Here is a 27009-nt window from a genome sequence, read left to right on the forward strand (position 1 = left end):
TATTCCTGGAAATATATGACAATATAAAAAGGCATACTGACTGTCGGTATAATTTATAACAGCCTTTCCTTTCATTACTTTGCACACCTCTGTTAACGCGACTAGCTCAGCTGCCTGAGCTGGATAATGGGAAGGAAGTGGTTAAGCTTTTAACACGGCTGTCTGTGAGACGACCGCAAAGCCTGTCTGTGTTTTGCCGAAATCATTTTTTCTTTGATGAACCATCTACAAAGAGGACAATTCCAGTTTGTGAGGGTTGATCTTTTAAATCTGATCTGCATTTTGTTGTTTGCTCTGCCAATTCTTGACAATCGTGCCTGGTAACCATCCTCAGGAAGTGGCAACAGTGTGGCTGGATATTTTAGCAATCATCTTCATCTTCATCGTCAGTGTGGCTCCATCTGGTCTTCTCGCAGTTAGTTGTGCAAAGCATCATTATAGCAGCAAATGTATGATTACTATGTTTACAATTATTCTTACAAGAATCAACCAATTATATGGTCTTTTAATGCATTTCTTTCCCTTGCTTTTGAATTTCCGTCAATCTTTTGTTTGCAAATTCTGTTTACATGTTGTCAATGTTATGTTCTTTTAAGCAATTTTAATAAGCTATTTTTGTTCACTTTGCTTTGCTAAAATATTCAGCTGCTCTGTTATAAATGCTTTTACGTGCTGTGCTTTTCACTATGTAAAGCGCATTTTGTTGCCCTGTGTATGAAATGTGCTATATACTGTAAACAAAGTTGCCTTGCGCTGCCTTTGTAAACATGGACTTAGTTCTTAGGCCTACACGTAGCTGGGTATTTTGCAAACTGAACCCTGTCATCCTCACGTCCCCAGAGTTTTCCTCATTAAAAACGAAGGCATGAAGTTCTTGAAGTTCATTTGACTCCAGAGCACCATTGCTGCATCAGAATGCGCATCAAATAGCAGAGGGCCTGACAGAGTGATTTCAGAGTGCTAACAGCAATAGGCCAACAAACGGGAAAAGCCTCCCTGTTACTTCCTGGTAGGCTGCTCAGCAAAAACTTTCAAATATGGACAAGCTAGCACTGGCGGCTGTCATCCTTAAAAAAACAAACTTCGTCCTCCGTCCTCCGAATGAGCGTCCGTCTGGGACATACAGGTCACAACCTAAATAACGATGAACGGTAAATCTGAGATGGCTTTATGTGTCACCAAATATATTTTTGATGCTGATTTCAAAAACATCTTTACTTTTTTTTTCCAGCACATCAGGTTTTTGTGATATTTTTAGTTTTTGTTTTTAAGTTTGACCAAAAAAAAGCTTGTGCAGTATAGATTTTAGTGTGTTGTAATTTATAGCTATGTTGTTTCAGAAAAACATTCCAGCTGTTGCTGAACTCAACCCTTAATTCTTTAATATATACATACAGTGCAGTGGTGTATTATTGTTATATTATGAAAACCTGATGTATAAGGGCAGAAAAGAAAAGTTTATTTGCACCTCTGATTAAAAAAAAAAAAGTTTACGAGTGTTATATTTGTTCTATGAAATTTTATTAATTAGTTTCCAACAGGAGGGGCACTTGGTCGACTGGTTAGCATGTCCGCCTCACAGTGCAGAGGTTGTGGGTTTGAATCCGGCCTTGGCCTTCCTGTGTGGAGTTTGCATGTTCTCCCCGTGCCTGCGTGGGTTTTCTCCGGGTACTCTGTTTTCCTCCCACATTATAAAAACATGCATGGTAGGTTAATTGGACACTCTAAATTTCCTCTAGGTGTGATTGTAAGTGTCAATGTTTGTTTGTCTCTGTGTTCCCTGCAATTGGATGAAAACCAGTTCAGGGTGTGCGAGGATAAGTGGTTCAGAAAACGGATGGATGGAATAAAGCAGTAAGATCCACTTGGTTTTTCTTGGGGGGCCATTTTGCCAATTTCTGTCGACTGATGGTGTGTGAAATTACATCACAGTGCCCAAGGGATCCGGTAATGACCAATCACAGCTCACCTGTTTCTGCTGCCTAACTCAGATTCATTCCACAGACGCAATATTAATCAGCACGGTTGTTTATCGCCTGCAAAATGGGTGTCCGTCATAGGCGGATAGACAGACCGGTCTGTCGGTCCGTCGTTGATTAGAAGCACCTGTGGCTCAAGCCAAACTGTGGCAGGGTTTTTACTTTCCTGACCTGAATTTCTCATCTCTGGTAGGAAGGAATTTCAGGAGACCGGTATTGTATCTGCTTGATATTTCAATCTTGGCCCCTTGGAGGTGCTGCAATTCCTTGTCATTCGCCATCCTGCTTGGTCTACTGGACTCAGTAACAAGACACTTCCATCCATCCATTAAAGACAAGGACATAGTTCCTTAACCCTTGAACACTGACGTAATTAGTCAAGCCATCACTATCGGCGGGCACATTTACCCCGATATAAAAGACAGTTTTCATCAATTAATGTAAAAGTACAAATGTGTATGCCAAAATGGAAGCAGTCTTCTTAAATTTCCCAATACTAAATATCACATTAAAAAAAATGAAAATCACAAAATCACAAAAAAGAATCATCCGGCGTTAGTGTTGCCGTTACAAATAACACTTGTGACTGTGGTTTGCCTCTTTAACATGTTATTTTTGTACAGACTGGGTGTAATATAGTTACTGTATTATTGATTACAGTTGTGTATTAAATGTTTGCTATTTTTGGTTTTACAATGTAAATTATTGTGATCTGCGGGCCAGAAGGAATTAACTTGTGGGCTGAAATAGTGGCCAAATAATGCATATTGCAGAGGGTTATCCCTAACTGTAACCCCTTCCCCCTTCCCCTAATCACAGCGCTGACACATACACTAGTGACAGGAGACCATTCACACTTTTTTTGGTTTAGTTTTGTTTTGATTTACCTCACCAAATAATTGGTATATTTCATTATTGCAAAGAATGTAATTTAAAATTGAAATATCATATTTACATTGAACATTTATCGATTTTATTAAGCTGCAATCCAATGTGTGATCTTGAGTATCAATGGGCTGCATGACAGGAGAAGGAGAGGAAGTATTATAGGTGAATTTGTCTGGGCCATTTGGGATTAGAGCACAGATCCTGTCAGGTTTTAAAGAGGATCTGTCAAGACTAGCCAGAGGGAAAGTCTTCACTTATTTAACGTTTACATCAGTGCGACACACTGACATACAAAGCATTTTAATGTGCCATCCTAGCCTTATTAAAAAATGCCTCTTTCCCACTGTTAGTTGTCACAGTTGATCAAGTCGTATGTTCTGGATAAGATGGGAGCAGCTCATGTACACGTCACTGAAAGTCGGAATGTGGATGCAAAAATATTCTAAACTCTGCTTCATGGTGTCTGGATTACTAAAAGAATACATACATTCAGCATCGCCATAAAATTCTCTACAGAACTAGAATAAAAAAGCTTTTCATATGATGGAAATATATCATAGTTAGCATTCAATAGGTATTTCCATTGAAAATTTCCATTGAATTGCCATCAACAAACGCGGTTAATTGTTCATATTTCAGGTCAGTTATATGACACCTCTTCCTGACCTACTGAATACTTATGTCCACTTTCTGTTTGCTGTTGGTACACTACATCCTGCCGCAGTTTACATCCGCCCGAGTGTGCTCACCACTCGCGTTGCTGTTAAGTGGCCAGCTAATCTCATTTAAGTGTTGTAATTTAACGTGTGACTTCTCACCTGCTGCAAGCTTATGAGCAGCTCAAAGCTTGTCTATCAATCTCCTTTACAGCTCAGATACTGTAAATTGATGGCCCACTTACCCAAATCATTAGTATAATGGATGCATGTGTGTAGATATGTACTGTATATCAACATGTATGTATGCATGTATATACTGTATGTATACGTATGTAGCTATGTAGGCCAGGCGTGGGTAATTCCGGTCCTCGAGGGCCGGTGTCCTCCATGTTTCATATGTCACCCTGCTGCAGCCCACTGATTCAAATGGTCAGTATCGCTATCCAGCTTCTGCAGACCTTGCTGATTACATGATCATTTAAATCAGGTGCGTTGCAGCAGGGAGACATAGAAAACATGCTGGCCCTCAAGGACTGGAATTGCCCACCCCTGATGTAGGCCTATGCCTGCCGTATGCATACATGTAGGCACAGTGCTTACCAAATTTATTAAACTACCTGTCAAAGAGACCAGCCAACATCAATGAATTATTTAATAAAGACTCTTTTAATATTTGTGCTGATCTCTTCTAAAATGGGGCATTGATGTGATCTACTGGTGGCTGTGCATCAGTAAAGTTGTTTCCAAGATTTATATTGGAGCAGCATCAGACACTCCCCCACTCATCCCCGTTGAAAAAACATATATGAGCTGCATACTTGTCAATGGCAGTGAATTTAAAGAGGAATAAGGAATTTCATACTGAATTTTAATTTGTATAACTAAATAATGCCATATTGATTATAGTAATTGATTGCAATATGGAAGATGGTTTCGGTATAACAGCCTATAATGTATCCTAATCTACATGTTGTAACAACCTGTTTATCCTCGCCGGTGACGAATAAACAATTTAGCAATTAATTACTTAATAATTCAGTTTCGTTCAAACCTTTTAATGACAGTTTTTGTGTCTCTTGATGATTTCCTGACTGCGGATGCGAATGTGCGGATCCTCTCCTCTGACTGACTAATCCTTGCCCCCGCAACGGTGGATATTCTACACTCGTGACAAGTATCATAATCTCTAAGGGAGGGCAAGTAGTAGCTAAGCGTGCGACACATCGAGCACGAAGACGGAACGGGAGAAACTGGAGAAGCCAGGCTAACTGCTAATGTGAAATGTAGAGAAGTGAAACACCTGAATAAATGATTAGGTGGTGAAGTACTTGTACACTTTAAACGGGGGTCTTCAGGGGAGAGTTATCAACCAGGAAAAGCAAATTAGTAAGGATTTTATTAAATGTCTAAAGAGAAAATAATGTAACAGCTACACAGCAAGCGCACATGCAAAAAAAAAAAAAAAACAACAACCCCATAATGAATCATTATGCTACCACATGCGTCACCCTGGACGGTGACCCAATAAGATCAAAAGTCAAATCAAATCAAATCAAATCATATTTGATTTGAAGATCAAAATTATATGAATACATTAAATATTTATAGCATCGGCAATGTTATTTGTGTTTGTTTTAATACCATAGAGTGCTGAGTTTTAATTTTGAGTTTTCAAAGCTGCACAATAAATGACATATTACTTATCGTATCAATTCAGCTTTGCTAAGGGGCTATATTACCCATTTAGGAATGACTTCCATTTTAATTTTTACAAACTACAATTTACAAGTGTCTTTTCCCATTCTGTTCCCGTCAACGGCCTACAATGGCTTGTCTTTGTAGCTTACCCCCAGCCTAAAATACAAATCAATCATACTACCGCATCCCTCTCCCTTCTCTTTAGCCTCGATGCCCACCTTCACGTGCCCCATTTAACCTTTGACCCTCCAAAGGTCTCTGCACGGCCCTGCTCTTTGTCGTCACAGGCAAGCGGATATCTTTGACCTGTGACCTTCTATGTAGCTGCTGTAATCACATTTGAAGACTATGCCAATTGAGGTGGACAGGAGTCACCTCTAATGTGTGCACAGACGCACAGTAACGCACAGACACCGTACTAAACGCCTCGCAATTGCGTAGAAGGTGTGAATCCAATTTGCGAGGATTGAAGATTAGGAAAGCTTGCTCGTGACAATTTCTGGACACTAAGCAGATAAACGCAAGCTCCTTGCTCTGGAAATCCTGCTTGTGGGTATTGTCATACTTATGGAATCTGGGTGACAGCTGGCTTCCTGTTTGTATGAGTGGCTTCTCAATCTATCATTTATGCAGTGAAATGTGATTTCAGAAGGCTTTGATTTGACCATAATAGCTACCTTGATGCGACACACGTTTGCATCAAAAGTCAAAAGTAATAGCGTGTAGCAGTTGTGTGATCACCAAGGGTATTGTAGTTAACGAACACTAACAAAATAACAAAAACGAGCATTGAAAGGACATTTTCGTAAACTAAATCAAATTGAAAAAATATTTCGGTTAACTAGAGAAAATAAAAAACAAAAATGCCCTTAAAGAACAAAAGCTAACTGAAACTACACTTTACGTACATTAAAACTAATTAAAACAAACTATAATTACAGTGAAAAATAGCCTTCGTTTTCGCCAATTAATATTATCCATGAGGTTTGTGGATACATTTTAAATGTATTTATTTTATTAAAACTGACTACAATGAAAAATCCCAAACTATTATAACCCTACTGATCTCAGATTTAATTCTATAAACGAACATAGTGTATAACAGAAGACTTAAAAATTGTATGCAATGACTTTTGATAATGTGTCAGAGCTTCTTACTGTAGCAACTGTTATTAAGAGTACAAAAGCATAACAGGCCCTTATAAAAGTGTGAGTTATTCAAGAAAAATGTACACTACGTGCAAAAGATGGAATCAAATCACACGCGCAGGTCAAAAGAAAGTCAAGAATCATAACTTTTAAGTCTCTAGCAAGTCATTTATTTTTCAAGTAGAGTCACTGGTTACCTCAAGTTAAGTCAAATCCTGTAATGTCAATTCAAGTCCCAAGCCAAGTCATGAACCTTATTAATACAGGGATACGTGCATTATCTGGTGTGCTAGCAAAAGACCAATAGATAGATTTCGATCACGTGTTTGGCCGCCATTTTGGAGGTTGAGATCGAGGGGATAAGCGAGGCTTGAAATAAAAAAATAGTAGGCCAAATCATGTCCATTGTCACCCATCCATCCATCCATCCATCCATTCTCTACTCCGGTTATCCTGTCCAGGGTCACGGGGTGCTGGAGCTCGTCAAAGCCGATTTCAGGTGAAAGGTGGACTACGAAACTGAAACAAACTGAAATCTCCATAGCAGCGCCTCCAAGGATGCGATCAGCCTCCGATCTTGTAGCAGTCAGTTGCTGTTGGATCGAAACAGCTCTCTATCCATCTATCTATCTATCTATCTATCTATCTATCTATCTATCTATCTATCTATCTATCTATCTATCTATCTATCTATCTATCTATGGGAGTCAATGTATCTTTAATCACGGGATTGGGACAGTACAGGATAAAAAGTTAATGGGAGCAGACGGGAGCGGGAGATTCCATAAGGAAGAAAGAATGATATTTTTTTTTTTCTAATGTACCTGACCTCCAAAATGGGAGCAGCACGGGAGTTGGAGTCATTCTAAATGGCAGTAGGACAGGATAGGAGTCGGGATGGGACAGGATGGGATGGGACAGGATTTTATTTTTTTTACTATAGTCCGGGACGGGACGATACAGGATTTTTTTTCTGTGGTCGTGGGATATGAATGAAAATCCACTCATGCCCTCTAATACAACATAAAAATACATATACAGTACATATGCATTAACTTATACACATCATGCCACCTCCTTTGCACATTGTCATCTTATTGTAAGTGTTTCATTGAGGCGACTCTTGAATGTTGTAGTCCTCATCCAACCATTGCACCATCAAGGCACTGAACTAACATCAGATGTCCATGTCCATGGTATGTCCCTGGTAAAATTGATGTCTTGCGCTTTGTTGTCTATCAGAGAAACAAACGTGTAGCAACTACATTGTTGAATTCTAGTACACATGTGTCTGCAAAATAGAGTTGGCTTGTAATAAACTAAATAAACAATCCAAAGAAAGATCCCGCACTGGTGATGGCTGCGCCATGTTTGACTTGAGACATCATGCAGCAGAGGCTTGTTGTGTGGCGATGTTAAAGTGACAATGACCAGACTAATGTTGAGTATTTGAGGCGTTTCTAGTTATCGTTTTTTCCCAATATCGGTCCGATCGGCATCTGACCGATAGTTATCGTGCATCCCTAATCTGTATATATGCATACGTATATATTTAGCATTTCAATTCATAACTTTGACTATTCTGTGCAGATCCATCAAATACATTTCAGCCAAATTAATCATTTAAATTAGAGGTTGCGATGTAACGGTTATAAGCGTTAGGGGTGAATGTTTGCAAGGCACTGTACATCAGCCTTGTGCTCAATTAAAACAGGCCCAGATTTTACAAAAAGTAAACTGATATGTGACAATCATTATTTCTCTATATATAGTTTCCCTGTGCGAAATACTCCACGTGCCTTGGCTCAATAAAAGTTGGGAAACACAGGCGTAGACCCATAAGTGGATTAACCTGATCACACTTCCTGTTCAAGTCACTGATAGACAGCCAACAGTGTCTTCTGATGCCAAGCTGTGGAAGTGATAAACTGTAATCAATAGGAAGCTCGAGCTTCTCTTTGAGCTTGCTTCAATCCCCTCTATTTTGATTAACATATGTAACATACGAAAAAAACACATATTTGATACAATGCTTGCACTGGCTCAGGTTAGGTTGTGCAACTTTACCTTATGTTGTGCCCTGAATATCCATGAGCTATTCATTGCTTAACAAGTTATATACCTTGGATTTAAATGCGTAAATGAATACAGTGCGTATCACACACAAACATAAGGAAAGCAGAGATTACAGTAGTCCGATTGTGTGAAGTTCCATATGGTGAAAGTGGCATATGGCGTCCATGCTACTGTACAAGTCAGTGGGGGCGAGTGAATAGCGGGGACTAGGACACTGCCCCACCAGGCACAGTGGTCAGTCACCACATTACTTTCCTTGAAGATAAAAAAAAAAAAACCCTAAACACAAACATATACAGTAAAATACGAATATTTGTAAATATATGTATGTATATTCATTTTCAGATGAGTAGGATAAATCAGTGGTCCTCAACCATCGGTCCATGGCCTGGTACCAGTTCATAGGCCGTTTGGCACTGGTCCGTACAGACAGAATGATTCAAAATATATAGGTATCTATGTGTAGCTTTGGACATAAGTCCCAATCGGAATCAGGAAAACCACAATAATTTTAATTAACCTGCATATACATTTATACTAAACATGCATCCCTCTCTACCTTACATTCCTGCGGATGCAATTAAACATTCAATCTGTAAAGGTAAAGCATTTGACATTGAATGTCAAAGCTGAGGAGTTCAGCTATCAGAAAGGTGACTATAGGAAGAGAGAAACATTGGTGTTTAACATTTAGTAGGACAAGTTGCAGTCAATCATTCGCGAGCCTCGCGGTTTGCACTCTGATCTGATCTCTCACATTAAGCTTCCACAAAAGCAAAGCCTTAAACTGGCCGTTAGTGACGGACATTCCCTCATAACTAGCGTACCGGTATTTGATTTTATAGTGATCGTGTAAATTGCATGAAAACTCTTGAAGTAGGATTCATCATAAAAGAAATGAAGAGCCATAAACACTTTCGACTAATACCGTTATTATTGTGGTTGCTGTTTGGTGCACGAGTATCACACTCTCTAATTCAGTATTTGGGTTTCAATTATATGAGCGGGGCAGCATACTGTTAAAAATGATGTGCGCGTAAGAATTATATACGGAATCAATGAAATGGAACGTCAGAGGAGAGTGATGGGTCACTGAGAGCTCGGAGAGGATATGCTGTTGATTTGTTTCCCACATGGGTCACAGTAAATGAAATAATGCCCTCGTTAACTGTAAAAGTGTGTGATGGTTGGTGACCCGCATTGCCTTCATGCTTTGGCAAAGTCAATAATTGGTCAGACTTGAGCTGTACACTGCCTCTCAATCCTCCTGTAATCTAATTTGGCCAATTTGAGGATCACCACAAGGAGGTATAAAACAACACCCAGGGCGCCATAAGCCGCTGGAGTGGGTTTGGCTTTCAACACCAATCGAGACGACAGGCTATCCAAGTTTGGGCGGACTGAAGCTCCCACGAACCAACTTAACGACTATGGGTTGGGATGGACAATTTGAGCCTAATGGCACCGAGGGCAAAAACTTCTACATCCCCATGTCCAACAGGACTGGGATTGTTAGAAGTCCCTTTGAATACCAGCAGTATTACATGGTGGACCCCATCTGGTACAGGCTTCTGGCTTGTTACATGTTCTTCCTGATCTGCACCGGAACCCCCATCAACGGGCTGACATTGTTGGTCACAGCTCAGAACAAGAAGCTTCGGCAACCTCTCAATTACATCCTGGTCAACTTGGCTGTGGCCGGTCTCATCATGTGCGCCTTTGGGTTCACCATCACGATCACATCCGCTATCAACGGCTACTTCATTCTGGGAGCAACCGCCTGTGCGGTCGAGGGATTCATGGCCACGCTCGGAGGTAAGATCCGTTTGGGAGTAAAGTGCTTGAAGTGGTGGTAAAAAGATCCATTTCTAACCACGCTTTCCTGCAGGTGAAGTTGCTCTCTGGTCTCTGGTTGTGTTGGCTGTGGAGAGATACATTGTCGTGTGCAAACCTATGGGAAGCTTCAAGTTCACTGGGACCCATGCTGCAGCTGGAGTTTTCTTCACCTGGGTCATGGCCCTTGCGTGTGCCGCACCCCCACTGGCTGGCTGGTCCCGGTAGGCTTTTTTTTTTTTAATGCAATCCAACCTGTTTCTAACTCAGTTCAAATGCATCTTTGACATATAACTGTCAATGTCACTGAATGGCTGTTGACGGTCAACAGGCTTGGTCCACCCTGGCTTGTTACTTTTGACTCAAAGAGAGCTGCAAACTGAAGAGCGTTTGATAAACCTCGCATGCATGTTTTTGGGCTGTGGAAGCAATATGAGAGCATTAAACACCACACGGATTGTGTCAAAATTGCAATCTTCTTGCATCGCTAACCACTTGGTACAAAAGAAGATGATTACTTCTAAGTAGTCAAAGGCAATATGTTCACTCTTACACAGATACCTCCCTGAGGGCATGCAGTGCTCCTGCGGACCCGACTACTACACTCTGGCTCCAGGCTTCAACAATGAATCCTACGTCATCTACATGTTTGTGGTCCATTTCTTCGTTCCCGTCTTCCTTATTTTCTTCACTTACGGCAGCCTCGTGCTTACAGTCAAAGCTGTAAGTAGTGCAACACATTTAATCTCCCCATCTGTTACTAAAAAAAAACAACAGCCCAACAGCACACTGTTGAATTTGGGTCTTTAACGACATCTCTGGTTCGCTTCAAGGCTGCAGCCCAGCAGCAGGACTCTGCCTCCACCCAAAAAGCTGAGAAGGAAGTGACACGTATGTGCGTCCTGATGGTCTTTGGCTTCCTGATCGCTTGGACCCCATATGCCACCTTCGCCGGCTGGATCTTCATGAACAAGGGAGCTTACTTCTCCGCTCTGACCGCCGCTCTCCCCGCCTTCTTTGCAAAGAGCTCTGCCCTGTACAACCCAGTCATCTATGTGCTGATGAACAAACAGGTCGGTGCGGCATATTGTCTCGGCGTCTTGATTGGTTGTTGGAAATATTGCTACTTCATTTCTGAAATTGCTCCCTTTGCTCTTTTTTCCAGTTCCGTAACTGCATGCTGAGCACTATTGGAATGGGCGGCATGGTGGAGGATGAGACTTCAGTGTCCACCAGCAAGACAGAAGTGTCTTCTGTGTCTTAAATATGATGACACCTCAAAATCCATGGACATTTTCCTTATTGATTGCATCCAGATTTTTAAACGATCCCACGAAAAAAAACAAAAAAAACCCCAACATCTTGGACTTTTGCCAAATGGAATTAAGGAAAATCAATGGACTCTGGACAAAACACAAACGAATATCAACTCAACTGTCAATATGTATATACAAAAAGCAGTGCAAGAGAGATACCAGAATGCTGCAGAAGTCGTGCATTGTGCCGTCCGTCTGTGTGTGCATCAGTGTGCGAGTGTGAATGAACAGTGACTCACTACAGAGTTTGATGGCACTCAAAAACGCTCGATTATCAAGTTTGAACCTGCTGCAGCATGGCAACGCTTGGCCCATGTGCAATCACGTGTGAGGCTATTTTCATATAATTATGTGATTGTTTCACTGGGCTACCAGTGTGATTGTTTTTATGTATTTCACAAAAAAATGAGAAAAAAACATAGGATGGAGTAAATAAATGCATGCATGAAAAGATTTGTGTGCTCCTTTGACTCTTGATTTGTGTGTATTGTTTTTCTTTTTATTCTTACAATGAGCAGAAACGTACCAAACGTGACTCCATTTGGGCTTAGGTTCAAGTTTGAATGTGTGTCTGCGCACATCCTAAAGGCCAGTTTGAAAATTACAAAGACAATGGCACGGTCGGCAGGATGTGACTACTTTTACCCTAACAAGTATACAGTCTCAATGTTAGTCTACTCGTCGTCATGTGTCTTTTACTAATGGTGGTCCAATTTTGAGTATAATAGACAACAGACATAAGGATGTGTTGATAATTACATGATGGATTAGCCTAAAACACTAAAACAATCGATGAGAGTAAACTCTGCAGCCAGAGTACACCTACATAAAATAATTTCTGCAGTGGCTTTATTTTGGAATCTGCTTGACCTTTTTCCCACTGAGCAAAATACATGAATAAATTGTGAAATAACAGCAATGTGGCTGTGACACCACCGTTCTATACTTGTTGCATGTTGTCACAGTCAGGTTTTGTCCGTATAGGCACACTCCCATCATCTGGAATACACTCACAATTCCGTCAAAGGGTTGCCAGGAGATCATACAGTTTTATCACAGATGCACTCCTTAACACCCAATGGTAGTTAAGCTGTGTGCTAATCCGGCAAGTGTGTCAACAGCTGCAAGTGCCTTCAAGCAATCTGTTGGGAATCGTCTAATGTAGCCATAAGGCATTCCAGAAATGGATGCTAAAACAATTTCTTGCCTTGGATTCCATCAGCGGATTATCTTATTTTAGCTTGTCATCTATAATTTAAGTGATCAGCTATAACCATGTTGCTGTTGAATTGTTTTCATTCAAAAAGATTTGCTGTTTGGACAGAACTTACTGTAAATGGCCGAACTGTATAAAGTATTCCACCTTATAAGATAAAATGTTGATTCAAAAATGTTCATTATTATTATTATTATTATTACTATTATTATTGTTATTATGAGGATGATGATAATGATGATGGTTGTAGTTTGCAGTATCGTAGAAGTGTGGCATATTGTTTAATGCTATACTGCTCTCTGGAGGCAATCCTTAGTATCACCTGGACCATGTGAGAGCATTTTTTTTTTACAACCAACAGATAGCGACACTTGGATGAGCTTAACATTGGCACTTAGATAATAAGTTTGCATGTAAAAATGACATCAGTACTAAAATGTCCCCCCAACTGCAAAAAAAAAAAAAAAAACCCTGTAGTGATTTAAGGGCTTTTTTGTGATTACACTTACAACAAATTGGCCCACCCCCTTTTGGAGCTGGCTTGTTATTTTTTCGGTCTCAGCGGTCTACTCACTGGAGGGAGGCAAGGTAAGACCTCATCGAACAAGGATCAATGTTCAGCGAGGTTACGTTCCAAATTTTTGTAGGTCGAAAAACTGGGGCCATTCCTCATCCAAATAAATGTGCACGTCTACTCATTTTCACTTAAGTCTCTGTAAGTATCCTGACTTGTGTTTACTGCCTCGATCGTCCTAAACGTGCTCAGCAAAGAAGCAGTGCTTTTTTTTTTTACTGTTTTGCTTGTTTTTTTTATAGCAAAGAAGCGTCCCATCATAAATCTATGTAGCTCTGCTCACTTCCACATTTCCTCATTCTCATATAAATTAGCCATGGAGAGGTTAATCCTTTTCATACGTTGAAGTGGGTATTAGTAGGGATGTTCACATAAATTTTGGTGCCAATTGATCACCGTTTTTGGATGTTATAAGCAATGAAAGTACAATGATTTCCAATGGAGAGTTTGTAATCAGTCCCCCCAGTTACAACGACCAAACAAGGATAGAACGGTAGGGGCCATTTTCCTCATTAACAAGAGGCGTTATTCATGGGGTCACTTATTTCCTAATTTCTCCCATATTTATTGATAAAATAGAAAATGACAACTCTTTTCATTTTCAGGATCAAAAAATATATCAAATAAACTTGTAAGTGAAAACATGGCCATCCCGGCCCAACCATCCCTTTTTTAGTTTTCGATCCAAATACACCCGTAAAAAATGTGACACACAAGTCTGTAACACATTAGCTCAACTAGGATCATTGTACTATACAAAATACAATGTGACATCTATCCCGTGATGCAACCCTTTATTTCCTTCACGCATACTGATCCTAATTGTCAAGCTGAGAGCACATGCACTGTAATTTACTAGTGCGGGGAGGCGGCTACGGACACCTGCATGCCATTAGCATCTGCGTGAGGGGCAGCACCCGCAGAGAGGAGCCTCACTTCTCCTTGCCATTTACAGTAATTACTTGGACCAGATAGAGGACCGCTGCAAACTGAGGCCTTAATAACAAAGTGCATGTAATTCCAGGCTGATGTGTGTGTGTGTGTGTGTGTGTGTGTGTATATATATATATATATATATATGACAAATGATTTTCTAAGGTCTTTCACACAGTGTCATAGAAAGCATAATAAAACAACCTCCATCCATTTTCTATAGTGCTTGTCCTCTTTAGGCTTGCAGGCAAAATGAAGCTTATCCCCACTGTCTGAGAGGCGGGGTACAGCTGCAGGTTGAAAGCCAATTGCAGGACAAATACAGGCAAATATAAACTTATACTCACAGTCTCACTTTATGGACAATTTTGAGCAGGCACGTCAAACTCATTTTTATCACAGGCCACATCGTAGTAATGGGTACCTTCTGAGGGTCGGCATGATGGTATCGCCTCATCATATTATTCCAAATTCACAATTGCCCCTCCATTTCATTGTTACATTGTTTATAAAAGGTTCTAAAAAAAACATAAAATAAAATAAATCAGAAGTCATGTAAAATATCGACAACCAAATTTGAATAATCTACTAACAATGAATTTATGCTAAGAGATCTGGAGAAAACAATGCATGTAATCTTGTAAAAACTGAAGAAACAAACCTACTCTGAGGTGTTTAACAACAATAATGTAAGCAGTGTTGACTTTATGCAACACATGGACTGTCCAAACAGCAGGATATTGTTAGTTTACTTTATGGATGAGCAATAAGGGCCTTGGGCGTACAATTTAATTGAAACAGAAACGGTTCTTTGTCTTGGCTTTGTCAAAAGAAAGATAATTGACAAGGCATTAGTGGGACTTTTAAGTATGACTAGGTATTACGTTAATTGACTGAAAGGGATGAAACAGCCACCAGGAGGAATTATCTCGCTGGCCTTTGCAATGGAGATAATCCAGGCACGCCGCATGGCGCACACTTTAATGTTCTCTGCAAGAAGCTTTATTCATTTAGCATTCTCTCTTTTACTTTCTACCTGCTGACTTTGAATCACCGCTGACATTTTTTCTTTTTCCATGGACGCAAGGATAAAGGCAATTTAGAGTGTTCAATTAACCTACCATTCATGTTTTTGGAATGTGGGAGGAAACCGCAGTATCCGGTCGAAAACCCACGCAGGCACGGGAAGAACATGCAAACTCCACACAGGCAGGCCGGAGCCCTAATCGAACCCGTGACCTCTGAACTATGAGGCGGACATGCTAACCAGTCGACCACCATGCCACCCTCAGCAAAATATGTATCGCAAAATGGAGTGAAACAGTATTTTGCATCAGGATTCAACATATGGGGTTTCAGATTTTTAATTTTACTTTTAACACAAATCCAATCAAGCCAATATTGCGAAATTAAATTACACGGTACCACTCTTTATTTGAAATGAATAACTTATATGAAGACATTCAAATTTAAAAGCAGTATCAACAAAGTTTTTTGTATTATCTTCAAGTGATCATTTTGCGACGGTTTTGCAGTCACAGCAATAATGTACTTGCACACAATACCGTTTGCTCTGTTATTTATTCTTCCATATGTTTGTTTTACATCTATAGCAATCGATAGATAACACATTTTGATACCAGACATTTATAACAGACCATTCGGACAATTAGTCAACAAAAAGTGAGCTATGTACAGTAGCTGACCCACAGTACCACCACATACATTTCCAACTTATTCAAACCTCTTTTAGTTTTTGGGTGTTCTGTTTAGATTGAAATTATGTGGTCAGTTAGATGACATCAAAAACTTTAGCTGTATGATACACACAATTTTACTGTAATACAAGTGTCACATGTATCCAATAAAATAAACATGGGGCAAAATTACTTGCCATTGATAATGATCACGGGGCCCCTCCTTTACTGTCATAAATGACTGGCTGGCCAAGATAGGTTTGCGGGAGGCCATGGCTCATTTGTGATTGGTTGAAGCTGCCTTGTCGGTACACTTGCATCCCTAAATCCCCTTTCGTCTGGTTGAGGTTGTTGTGTTTGGACGGCTGAGGACCAAAGCTTTCCTCTTGAAGGTCGAAGCTGCTCTCGCTGTAGAGATGCTGGCGCATTTCACGTTTTCCTGAAATGCTCCTGGTGGGATATCTCTGGCCCATCTTATACCAGCCTGTCTCTTTAAAGACAAACCAAATGTTTCCAGCCCAAAGGATGACATTGACGAAACCAAAAACCTGGAGGGGGAAAATAAAATGAATTAGGGCTGCACAAAACATTAAAAAATGTTGATATCGCAATATGGCCCATGCAATATGCACATTGCAAAGACATGCAATCATTTTCTTGTGGAATTGTATGCTTTTATCTGAATTTGCCCAGTCGGATGCACATTTAAATGTGCATAGCCATCCAATAGTTTAACATTATCCAGGGTAATTACAATTAATTAGCTAAGAAGACATTTAGCATACTTATTTTGCTGCATGAAAACATTTTCATTCTTTCATTACATAGTAAAAATGTCATTTCTTCAGGTACATGTTAAATATCGCAATAATGTCGGCATCGCTATATTCAACATCCAGATCACATATCGCATGTTTTTCGAACATTGTGCAGCCCTAAAAAGAATGTATGTTACAGTTGGGTTAATACTGAGAATCCAAAATATGTATGTATGCTGTATCGTGTTAATCCTTATAGTTGTGTTTTGGAGTAATTTCCTTTGTGCGTGTCCGTCTGCACAGGGGCATAGCTTTACCCATCAGTAGTTCGTCATTCAAAAGGCATAGCGGCAGAAGTATTTTTTTTTTCATTGTTATGATTGAAACCCATGAGCTCAGCCTAGTGATAGCCAGCGCAAACATGGCATAGGAAAAAAAAAAAAAAAAAAAGGAATTTTTGTTACTGCTGCTGGACTGTTTATTCATTGCTTCAGAAAAATAAGGTTTGCTTTATCCATTGTAAAGTTGTAGCTATAATGAGCAAAAGTGGAAAAAGAGAGAACACATTAAGTTGATGAGGGCAAACTGGGCAACATTTGCAGCAGCCCACTTTTCTTTGCAGCATTGTTTAAGATCAATCAAACTTTCAGTCAGTACGTTCCCAACAGTGGATACCGGTCACCACTTACTCCTTTCTTGCTTTTTAAACCGGCTGCGTTTGGAGGGCACAACCCGGCCAGTTTCCCCATCATCCCCCAAATGACAGTACATTACGCCTATTAGCTCACAATATCGACCGACTGAGTGGAGTCACTGCAGCTCATTGACCACTTGTAGCGCAGCTAACAAGGTTGGTCCCGCCACTTGAATCCCACACTGGCCCAGCTCAAATAAACAACCAGTTGGTTTTGCTCTGTCCTCAAGGAAATTATAATCCTGCTAACTAATCCCAATTTTTAACAAATGTGCCTGGCATGTGTTTATGTGGGGTTTTTTTGTAACTAAAACAGACTAAATTGCATATATTTAAATTGCTGTAGATGACGTATATGAACCCACCACAGAAGTGTTAAGCCGAGACCAGTGAGGTTCCTGGGCAGCCGCGCATTTGTTCTCCTGGGCCGAGCAGGCAGCGATGAGCATTAGCACCTTGGTAGGCCTCGTAGCCATCTTGATATCAGAGAGAGCCTTGGCCCAACAACAACTACTGATGAGCCACATGAGGGAGAAGACCAACGTAACCACAAAGTCCTGCACGCCAGAAGGAAAAGAACAAAACACGCGTGAGTTAATATAACAAGTCCAAGTCTTGCTACATGAGAGGACGAACAGTCACTGACCACAAGTGGGCCTCTGTTGTTTTTCAAGTATTTGTTCTGGTAAAAGATGTAGACCACAGTTGCCAGTAGGGAGTAGAGGAACGTGATCACGCCCACGGTGACAAAAAACTGAGCAGCGGAGGAAAAGTCGCCATCCAGGAAGAGAATTTCCTCCCTCTTTGTTTCACATAGCGGAGCCCTGAAATGCACTTGTTGTAACCTGCAGAGGAAAATTCTCTGTAATCTCTCAGTTTTTGTTAAGAGAAAATACAGATTGTGAAAGTATGGTCAGTTAATTTTACAGGTGTGACATTATAGTTTGATGACTTAATTTTAACTTTACCCCAACACAGTCTACATGTAGGATGGACTGGGTTTTCTTCGGCTATTCCGGCTTTTTCCCACATTCCGAAAACATGCCTGTTAAGTTATTTAAAGAGGAAATCAACCCAAAATTTTTCAAGAATATGTTCCCAGTAGGCCCACTAGTTGAAACGCAGCATTCTTATTAATATTGTGTCTGTGGAATATGAGTTAAGCAGCAAAATCCCCCCGTTTTTAGCCATCTCAGGGGGCGGCCATTTTGTCACTTCTGTCAAACGAAAATGACATCACAACTGCTCGGGGCTCAAGTAACGACCAATCACGGATTAGCTTCAGAAAACAGGTCACCCGTGAATGGTCGTTATCTGAGCCCTGAGTAGTTGTGATGTCATTTTCAGTCGACAGAAGTGACAAAATGGCCACCCCTAGAGATGGCTAAAAACGAGTGGATTAACTCTTATTCCACAAACGCAATATTTATCAGAATGCCTTGTTTCAACTAATGGGTTTGAATAGAATATTTTCTTGAAAAATATATGTTTGGGTTGACTTTCCACTTTCAGGTTGTTTAAACTGTGAATGATTTTCTGTGCTCACTGAGTGACTAGCAACCATCCTGCCTAATCAGTTGGGATAGGCTCAAGCTCACCCGTGACCCAAATGTGGACAAGCGCTATAGAAAAGGGATGGATGGATGGATGTTTTAACTATACTTAAAGCTCAGCAACCTTTGAATGTCAGAAAGTCACTGACCGAAAAGTGATGGCTTTGCTTTTCCCGCAAGCTGAGCTGTTAATTAGAATCTTGGCTCAAAGTGTCAGTGATCGACAGTGAGATGTTCATTGTCACTACACCACAAAAAAACACCAGCCTCCAATTATATTGCACGTCTGGAGCTGCAATGATGACTGGGCCATGTTCTAAACCTTGTTTAAGTCAATACGTGTGATGTTTTAGATCATTTTAACTTGTTTAACATCTGCTTTTACATCAGTGGATTCCTTGTTGGAAAAAATAAAAATAAAAAGAACGGTTATAGGAAAGATTTCTTCAGATTTTCATAACGGAAATCCAAAAGTATTTGTGTGCTCATGCTCATCATAGACATTGTATTTCACTTTTGTCAAAATGAGCTTACCGTACCTCATTTGTAATGTGGAGGCAGGAAGCCAGTCCAATTTAAAGGGCCCTTTGCCTGAGATCTTTCACTGCATCATTAGACCAAAATGCACTCGGAGCCAGATCAGTCAAGATTGTAACCTTAAGTGGTCCCTTTTGACGCGCCAGAATGTTTCCACTATTGATCTTGTCTAGCGGTAAGCACCCACAATTCCTTGGGCCTGCTTGCTCAGAGACCGCTTCGTTTAGTGACAGGATACACAGATCATCTTTTTTTCATGCCACTTATGCGAGGTGTGTCTTTCTCATGAAAAAAAAAGTATCTCATTGAATCTACTCTTCAAGTTTGAAACATCAAATGAACAAATTGTGTCATTCATATAGCATACTTGAAGCAAATACATGTGCAATGGAGCCACTGATGTTTGCATGGACGTACTTCTTCAATTTATGAATAATGTAACACTTTCCCATCCACAATTCTTTAATGGCAACAAGTTGTTCTGAAACATAAATAGCTCAGCAACCTATTTAAAGGGGTAATCGAGAGAAAGACAAGACACTATGAAATATCGACTTATAGTATATGAAAATGTTGACCTTTGAAAAAACATACTGGCTGTATCCATGATAACACTGTTGACATTGAAGTGGAACTTATTCAAATGCCCTATTTGATAAGAATGAAATATTTATGTGTGCGTGTATCGGTTAACCTTTCGTGTATTTCTTTTTGTCCAATACTCAACTCAAAAAGTACATGCAACACATGCCGATATATGAATTTGTTCATGTGAATATTATTCTTTGGGTCAAAAGTTTGTCGGTCGTAGTACGGAGTTGTGGTGTACCTGAATGGATAGCCAAATTCAATGTTGATGCTCCTGTTACTCTGTCTACTGTCTGCACAGTCCACCTTAATCCGGAGGTGCCCATAGTAGCCGCCGCAGGTTGCAAACGCACAAATGGCAAAAATCTGAGGGAGAGAATATGATCGCAGTCATGTGAGGACAAAAGCGTTCACTGGCATGAGTGAAAGGATTATCAGGGGACATGTCAGAGTGAGTGTGGCTTATTGCAGAATGTATTCCCATCAATAAATCACAGGGACTGATTATTACAATTACTAATTGGTTTGAAAACAAAAGCTGAATAATTTAAAGGTGGGAAGTGCTGCTCACTGCGCACTAGAGGGTGGCCGCAGCAGTGCAGGCTGATTCATTTTCGCATCAAAGGTTTCTACAGCTGTGCCTTCACAATATCGCTCGCTTCTACAAGATTCAAAGCAGCGAATACAACATGCACTCTAAAATGAGTATGTTTGTGTATCCGTACACTGGAAACAAATATTTAAATACATATTCACACTCTTGCTACAGTATTACTTCAATTTTAAGTGCATTGAACCTACTGTAGAGGTCAAATAATACAATTGATTCACTTGCGGAAAAAAAAATGAAAAAAAATAAAGAAGAAGACACTTACCGGGGCAAATATAACCATACACATTTAAGAATCCCAGAGATGTGTGGCCCAAGTCCACTCGGTGTGCAGCGTTTGTCATCAGGCTGAGATGTGGACAATAAGAGGAGAGAATCGAGCAGAGGGGAGGGCTCACATGAGGTACACTAACTTCCCAAAGGAGGAGTCAGATATACAATATTTCGTGTGTGTATTCAGTTTCATTTAAATATAAAGCATTGCACACATTGCCAGCATATTCAACTCAGCAGGATCTTATTCATAAACAGTTGCGAGAGTAAATATTCCAGTTTATTACAGGCAGAGCATTTAGAAGTTGTGTCCTGTTGATGTTTACATTTTCTTATCTCTCAATTGCAAGTTTAGAGGGTGTAGAAGTTTGGAAATTGATCAATTATGGCAGCAAAAATTTGCATTAAGCGGCTTCAGACCGGCATGTAACAGATTTTGTAGACAGGACTGATATTTTTCATACATAACCTCCTTCATGTACGAAAATAAATGAGTGCTGTTTAATGGTTGCAGCAGATCAAAGAATACAATGTACAGTACACTGTTCCAAAAACTGAATTGTTTTGATGACACCTTCTGGTTACAAATGTGCATTACATGTTTGACTTGCTCTTACTGTATGTTTTTTCCGTTTTTTTCCATACTTACAGTATTTTATATCCCTTATCATCGATGCTGCTACTTGCGTAACTTCAGCTACTAATTGGATTTTTAAAAAATAAATTAAAATAAAATAAAATAAAATACACAAATGTATGCTGGAGGCAGTACAATCAAGAGAAATGCTACAAAATGAATAGAATGGACAATTGGGAATAAGTTAATACAATTAGGATTTGAATGTTGTTAAAGTGCTTCTGACAATGTTCATGCCAGCAGTGGAGGACTTGAGGGTCCACCCTTGCTAAAAAGTCATTTCCAAAACAATTTTCCTCCACCAGCCTCCATGACGGGGTAGATCCAAAAGAGGGCAGCACCATATCATACTATATGAGCCCTTCCACAGTTACCATTTTTCCACCCAGAATGCAGGTGACAATTGTGCCCTCATGAAGTAAAACATGCACATTATGCTACATTTTAACTTACTAACTCATGGTTGCACTCAACCACGAGTGTCCAGATGTTGCGTTGCTGCATCAAGAATTGTTGGGGGGTGGGGGGAAGGGGGGGGCGATCCGCCATGGTGAAGTGGCAATGCTTTATCCTCTCGTTGCATTATTAATGAATCTTTTTCTGGCATCATCTTTCTGCTCCAGCTTGAAAATTGTGAGAGGAAAGAGACAAGCATAAATCTGGTGTTTTTTGTGTGGTTTTTTTTTTTGCCAGGCCCCAACGAATCTAAGCTACATTTCCTGCAGACATGTGCCGCCTCTGTAGTTTAAAGCGTCGTCTCCTGAACTTAATCTTAAAAGCATTATGCTATTAAATCGTAGATGGGTAACTGATAGAGTTCAACTCACATTTATTGCTGTTAAATGCAGGAAGTGAGGTCAAAGTTAGAAGGAATAGTGAAAAGGAATCACAGGCACTGAAAGTGCTCTTCTTCAACTAAGATCGGTGGCAAATGTTCAAATCACTTTTTCTATTTTGGGAGCAAAATGTGGAGGACTGTGTTATGTAAAAGGTTTTGTCTGGAAAATGGGCTCCTCCTTGCACCAACAAGCCAATTACTGCTGTTGAAGGCACTGCCTGCAGCCTCATCCTAGCTAAGCCTCAGCCTACATACTTATATATACACGCACACACACGCGCGCACGCACCCCCACGCGAATACGTGTGTTAGTTTTGCAAGTGTGTGGCATCATGTTGCTGTGTGAGAAGTGCAAGGGGCTGCAACACTGACACTGACCTTATTCCATCAATCTCACATTTAAAAAAACTCTCAGCATTTAAATATTTCAAAGAGCTCCTCCTGAGAAGCGCTGAGCCTCTCTGTTTGTCTAAGGGTGTGTGCGTATTTGTATATACTGTATTGCCGAGATGGGCATTCCGTCCTAAGGACGAAACAATCCGTCCGGAATGCGCATGTTGGGGACTGAGGACATGAGGTTTTCAAAAAAGGATGGACTAAGCAAGGATGGAAGTGGGTTTTCGTCTGTCCCTATCTGGTGTGTTGTGTTGGGCTCTTTTAAAAAGAAAGACCACTGTTCACTGCTACTGACGGAAGGGTTCCCGGGCCGCGACGGAGGACGGACAGGCTTCTTAGGCTTTCTATTCTCTTCATTTCATAGAATCTCTCTTGGTTTCACTGCTTCCAATACGTGTATGTGGATGTTCGATTTTTATCCAGATTTGAGATTTGATAAACTATACAGTATCAGCAATATGAATATAATGTTTTTATGTTATCGTGGGATGTTTATTTATGTACCCTGCGCCAGTGTGTGCAGTTGCGTTTGTGTCTGAAAGTGAGTGGGAGCATGTCATGTTTTAATAAAACCGCATGTGTGTGCAAGCGTGGTAATTTGTGTGCGTTTATGTGTGTGCATGTGCTTGTGAGTGCATGTGTGTGGTTGTGAATTTATGTGCATGAAAGTGCGTTTTTTGAGTGTGGACATTTAGTCTCATTCTCACTTCCTCAAACAGCATTTTCGGGGCAGTGTATCAACAATGATCCACTCACACTCTTTCTTGACTCTAAAGACAAAGCATTTCACGTCTCTCTCTCTCTCTCTCTTAGGCTGTCATTCAATAAAAAAATGTTCAATGTCAAAAAAAATGTCGACAGCTGAGGCAAGTCATGAATATATTAATATGCAGTTATTGTGTGATATTTTAGTCCTGCCGCAGTGTCTGCCTTGTCACATATGTATACAGCCTGTGTCAACGCTCCAAGGACGCGAGCACATCAATACACAAAATCCAACCCTGTGCTTGACATAATCCGCCATTGTTGCTTTGATAAATTCCCTATTGTTGTTCATTTATCTCTTTCTGGATAAAATCACTCAGAGATACTGTCATGGAGGAACTCAAGTGAATACTAGGCCAGGCAAGTCTCTGCGACGGTTATTAATAATTGATTTATAGTGTAGGGGTGAAAGAAAGTTCAAACCTTTGATATGGTCTCGGCCCATTAATATTAGCGCAAATCACAAGAAGCAGCCAAATTAGTATCCATCTTAATCTTTGCTGCCACTGCTGTTTTTTTCCATACATTAACATTTATTTGACAGATGTTCTGTATCTAGGAGACGGAACCAGCATCTCTCTGGATTAATTAAATAATTCTCAGATTTGTAAAGTTGAAGCGCTTTCTCAACCTTAAAAGACCTACAACTGCAGAGTTCGATGCAAGCATCACTCACAACTTGGACACAATCAAAATAGCTAATAAATGGATCTCGGCATAATTGTTTAGTGAGACTTTGAGGGCCAGGGAAGTCTAAATGTTCATCTCAGGCAAAATTGTGTGTTGTCCTACCATAAAGGACATCAACATTTAATGTGTACACACACTCTCGTTGACGTATAGGCATTGCATTGAGAACGTCACTTAATTATTCATGTTTAAAAGGTTTGGAGAATGCCAGATCTACCCCTGGGAATTCAATAGTGTGCAGCTGTACAAGACCAAAGGGGATAAGTCCCACCCTGCAGGAAAAGACAACTTATGAAGCTGAAAACCATGGAGCAGGAAAGGAAACAGAAAATCAACCAGAAAGAGCCTGGATGAAGCACAGACAGGCGACTGAATTAAGAACAGCGGAAGCGTTTCTTGAAAGTGGAGTTACCTCCAGGGAATCCACTGGTCAGATGTGCAAAGAACATGTGGAGCAGCAGCCAGCCAATCCAGCTGTCACCTTCACTTGAGTCTCAACGGAGAAGTGCGCTGGTCTTCGGTGCATGCTGAGTTTACACTTGAGTCGTGCGCGTGGGTGTGTGTGTGTGTATGTGTGAGCGTGTATGTTTGCCATCCTGGGCCTAGTGGGGGAGAACACACACAGTGGTCTGAGATCATCATCATCAATACTAATGTTATCATCGTTGTACAAAAGGATGTAAAGTTTTTTATTGTCAGCTACTGTATAGGTTTATTGAATTTACGCGATTTTCTTTTGTCAAGTGGTTACACAAAATATAATCATCTGGAGCAAGATACATATTTGAAAAGTAGAACATCCAAAATATAACTCAATCTGTTCAGTCACACTGATTAATTTGAAAACATTTTTTTTTCTATTTCGTGTCATGTAAATCAATTTGCTCAAGGACCACAAACTGTCACCGACTCAAAACATTTATAGACCCTGTCAAGTCGTTTTCCTGATTTGTTTGTGAATATATTAAATTGTAAAAAGTTGTTGCGCTATAGCATTGAACTCTATTTCAACTTCTCAGGTGACTGAATTTTGGTGCATGGCAGCCTAGAGACGCATTTGCGCAAGTGGGTTAGCTAGCTAGCGGCTGGCCCACTAGCTAGCTAGCCACTATCTCACTGCACGTGGGTCTACAAGACAGACAATTCAGGGAAAGTTAACTGCTTATTAGGCTAGCTGGTGGCTAGTTCACAGGGCTAACAGGCTGGTATTAGAGTTGTCCAATATGTCACGTTTGTGTTGTTGTGTGGATACACTTCAGGGAAAAGTTAACTGTTTATTAAACACAAGGGCACACATTCAGATTGTGAGTCACACTACAGACATACAGTATTCTATGTGATGATAGACATTTGAGCACAAACTGAGAGAACGTGTTAATGTGAGTGTCACGTGAAAGAATTGAGTGGGGAGTGTTTACAATATTTGATATTTTTATTCTTTTAAATTTGACAGGCTTGGTGATGTGTCAATTTTTTTGTCTGTACTTTTTTCACTTTACATGTTCTTTAACAGTACAGGCAGTGGTTTCCATTGTTGTTAACTACAGGTAAATACAATTCAAAGTAAATTTATGCACACTTTGAAAACACTTGACATATGAGGGAATTTAATATTTGCAGAGCAATACTGTTACCTAAATTATATATAAAAAATGTTTTTAAAAAAGCAAAGCACAACTGGGGGTAATCTTCCAGATGCTCATTGAGCTAAGATAAGACATCATTCGTGATGTCAAGCATGATGATGGTTTGAACTACAAGCTTTGTTTGACTAATGTGACATATTCCAGAAAATGTTATTTGAACTCCAAATTGTACCACTTTTGTGGCATTGACTTAGGAGGTTCTTAATGGTCCCCATTCTAGGAGGTTCTTAATGGTCCCCATTCATGCACTCTACACCATAGGGAGACCAGTTGAACACTTCTGTCACTTAGCCCACGCAGGCTGACACGTTGTCACTTTAATCATCTCATCTGGGCCACATGTTGTGTCAGGAAGTGAGACAGCGAAGGTACGACGGGTTTGCTCTATTGAAATAAGATCACCCTTTGTTGGCTCATCTTTAGCTGATTCACAGTGTTTCCGGAGTTGCAATGTGACATCAGCGCACAAGCCCTTTGGTCTGAATATGTACAAATATGTAGGCCTTTTAAAACATTTGACTGAATGCTGGGACACATTTAATGAACTTTGTATCCATCCATCAATTTTCATATATACGTTGATATAGAGCTTCTACTTTTGGCGAAAGCTGGGGTACATGTGAGGAGCAGAATTTGGACCATTTCTTCTTGTGCTTGCGTGGGCTTTCTCAGGGTGCTCTGGCTTCCTCCCACATCCCCAAAAACATGCTTGGGTGATTATTGTAAATCAACCACAGGTGTGAATGCTTGTTTGTCAAACGTGAACTGCAATTGGCTGGCCATACTTCACCTCTCACCAAAAGTCGACTGCCATATATATATATATATATATATATATATATATATATATATAGGTTCCAGCTCCCTACAACTCTGAACAGGAACATGGAACATGGATAGACAGATGCATGGAGATACAATCTACTTATGCACACTAGGGTCTGGGTTGAGCTGCAGCCTATCGTTGTTGACTTTGGACTGGTCAATCACTGCACACATATGGAGT

At 40.2% G+C, this 27009-nt stretch overlaps 2 protein-coding genes across 2 annotated transcripts; one reads left to right on the top strand and one right to left on the bottom strand.

The window, feature by feature from the left end:
• Positions 1 to 9772: 9772 nt before the first annotated feature.
• LOC147142202 (green-sensitive opsin-like) lies at positions 9773 to 12051 on the top strand. Its single transcript, XM_086040830.1, has 5 exons — positions 9773 to 10264; positions 10338 to 10506; positions 10840 to 11005; positions 11116 to 11355; positions 11448 to 12051. The coding sequence occupies exons 1-5, from the start codon at positions 9880 to 9882 to the stop codon at positions 11544 to 11546; spliced, it is 1059 nt and encodes a 352-aa protein (XP_085896956.1). The 5' UTR covers positions 9773 to 9879; the 3' UTR covers positions 11547 to 12051.
• A 3820-nt stretch (positions 12052 to 15871) lies between these two features.
• On the bottom strand, positions 15872 to 24849 carry synprb (synaptoporin b). The gene is made up of 6 exons (XM_086040831.1): positions 24770 to 24849; positions 21024 to 21106; positions 20390 to 20514; positions 18117 to 18315; positions 17836 to 18027; positions 15872 to 16566 (listed from the first exon to the last, which is right to left on the bottom strand). The coding sequence occupies exons 2-6, from the start codon at positions 21045 to 21047 to the stop codon at positions 16228 to 16230; spliced, it is 879 nt and encodes a 292-aa protein (XP_085896957.1). The 5' UTR covers positions 21048 to 21106; positions 24770 to 24849; the 3' UTR covers positions 15872 to 16227.
• Between the last annotated feature and the right edge of the window lie 2160 nt (positions 24850 to 27009).

The sequence above is a fragment of the Filicampus tigris genome, chromosome 9 (assembly GCF_054856515.1).
Source record: "Filicampus tigris isolate MCC_2025a chromosome 9, RoL_Ftig_1.0, whole genome shotgun sequence".
In the NCBI taxonomy this organism is placed as follows: Eukaryota; Metazoa; Chordata; class Actinopteri; order Syngnathiformes; family Syngnathidae; genus Filicampus; species Filicampus tigris.

Coding starts and splice junctions, on each gene's coding strand:
- LOC147142202 (XM_086040830.1), top strand. CDS start 9,880: ATGGGTTGGGATGGACAATTTGAGCCTAATGGCACCGAGGGCAAAAAC. Junction 10,265..10,337: donor ATTCATGGCCACGCTCGGAG/GTAAGATCCGTT, acceptor GCTTTCCTGCAG/GTGAAGTTGCTCTCTGGTCT. Junction 10,507..10,839: donor CCACTGGCTGGCTGGTCCCG/GTAGGCTTTTTT, acceptor ACTCTTACACAG/ATACCTCCCTGAGGGCATGC.
- synprb (XM_086040831.1), bottom strand. CDS start 21,047: ATGTGTATGGTTATATTTGCCCCG. Junction 18,028..18,116: donor ACAACAGAGGCCCACTTGTG/GTCAGTGACTGT, acceptor TCTGGCGTGCAG/GACTTTGTGGTTACGTTGGT. Junction 16,567..17,835: donor CTCGGCTTAACACTTCTGTG/GTGGGTTCATAT, acceptor TTCCCCCTCCAG/GTTTTTGGTTTCGTCAATGT.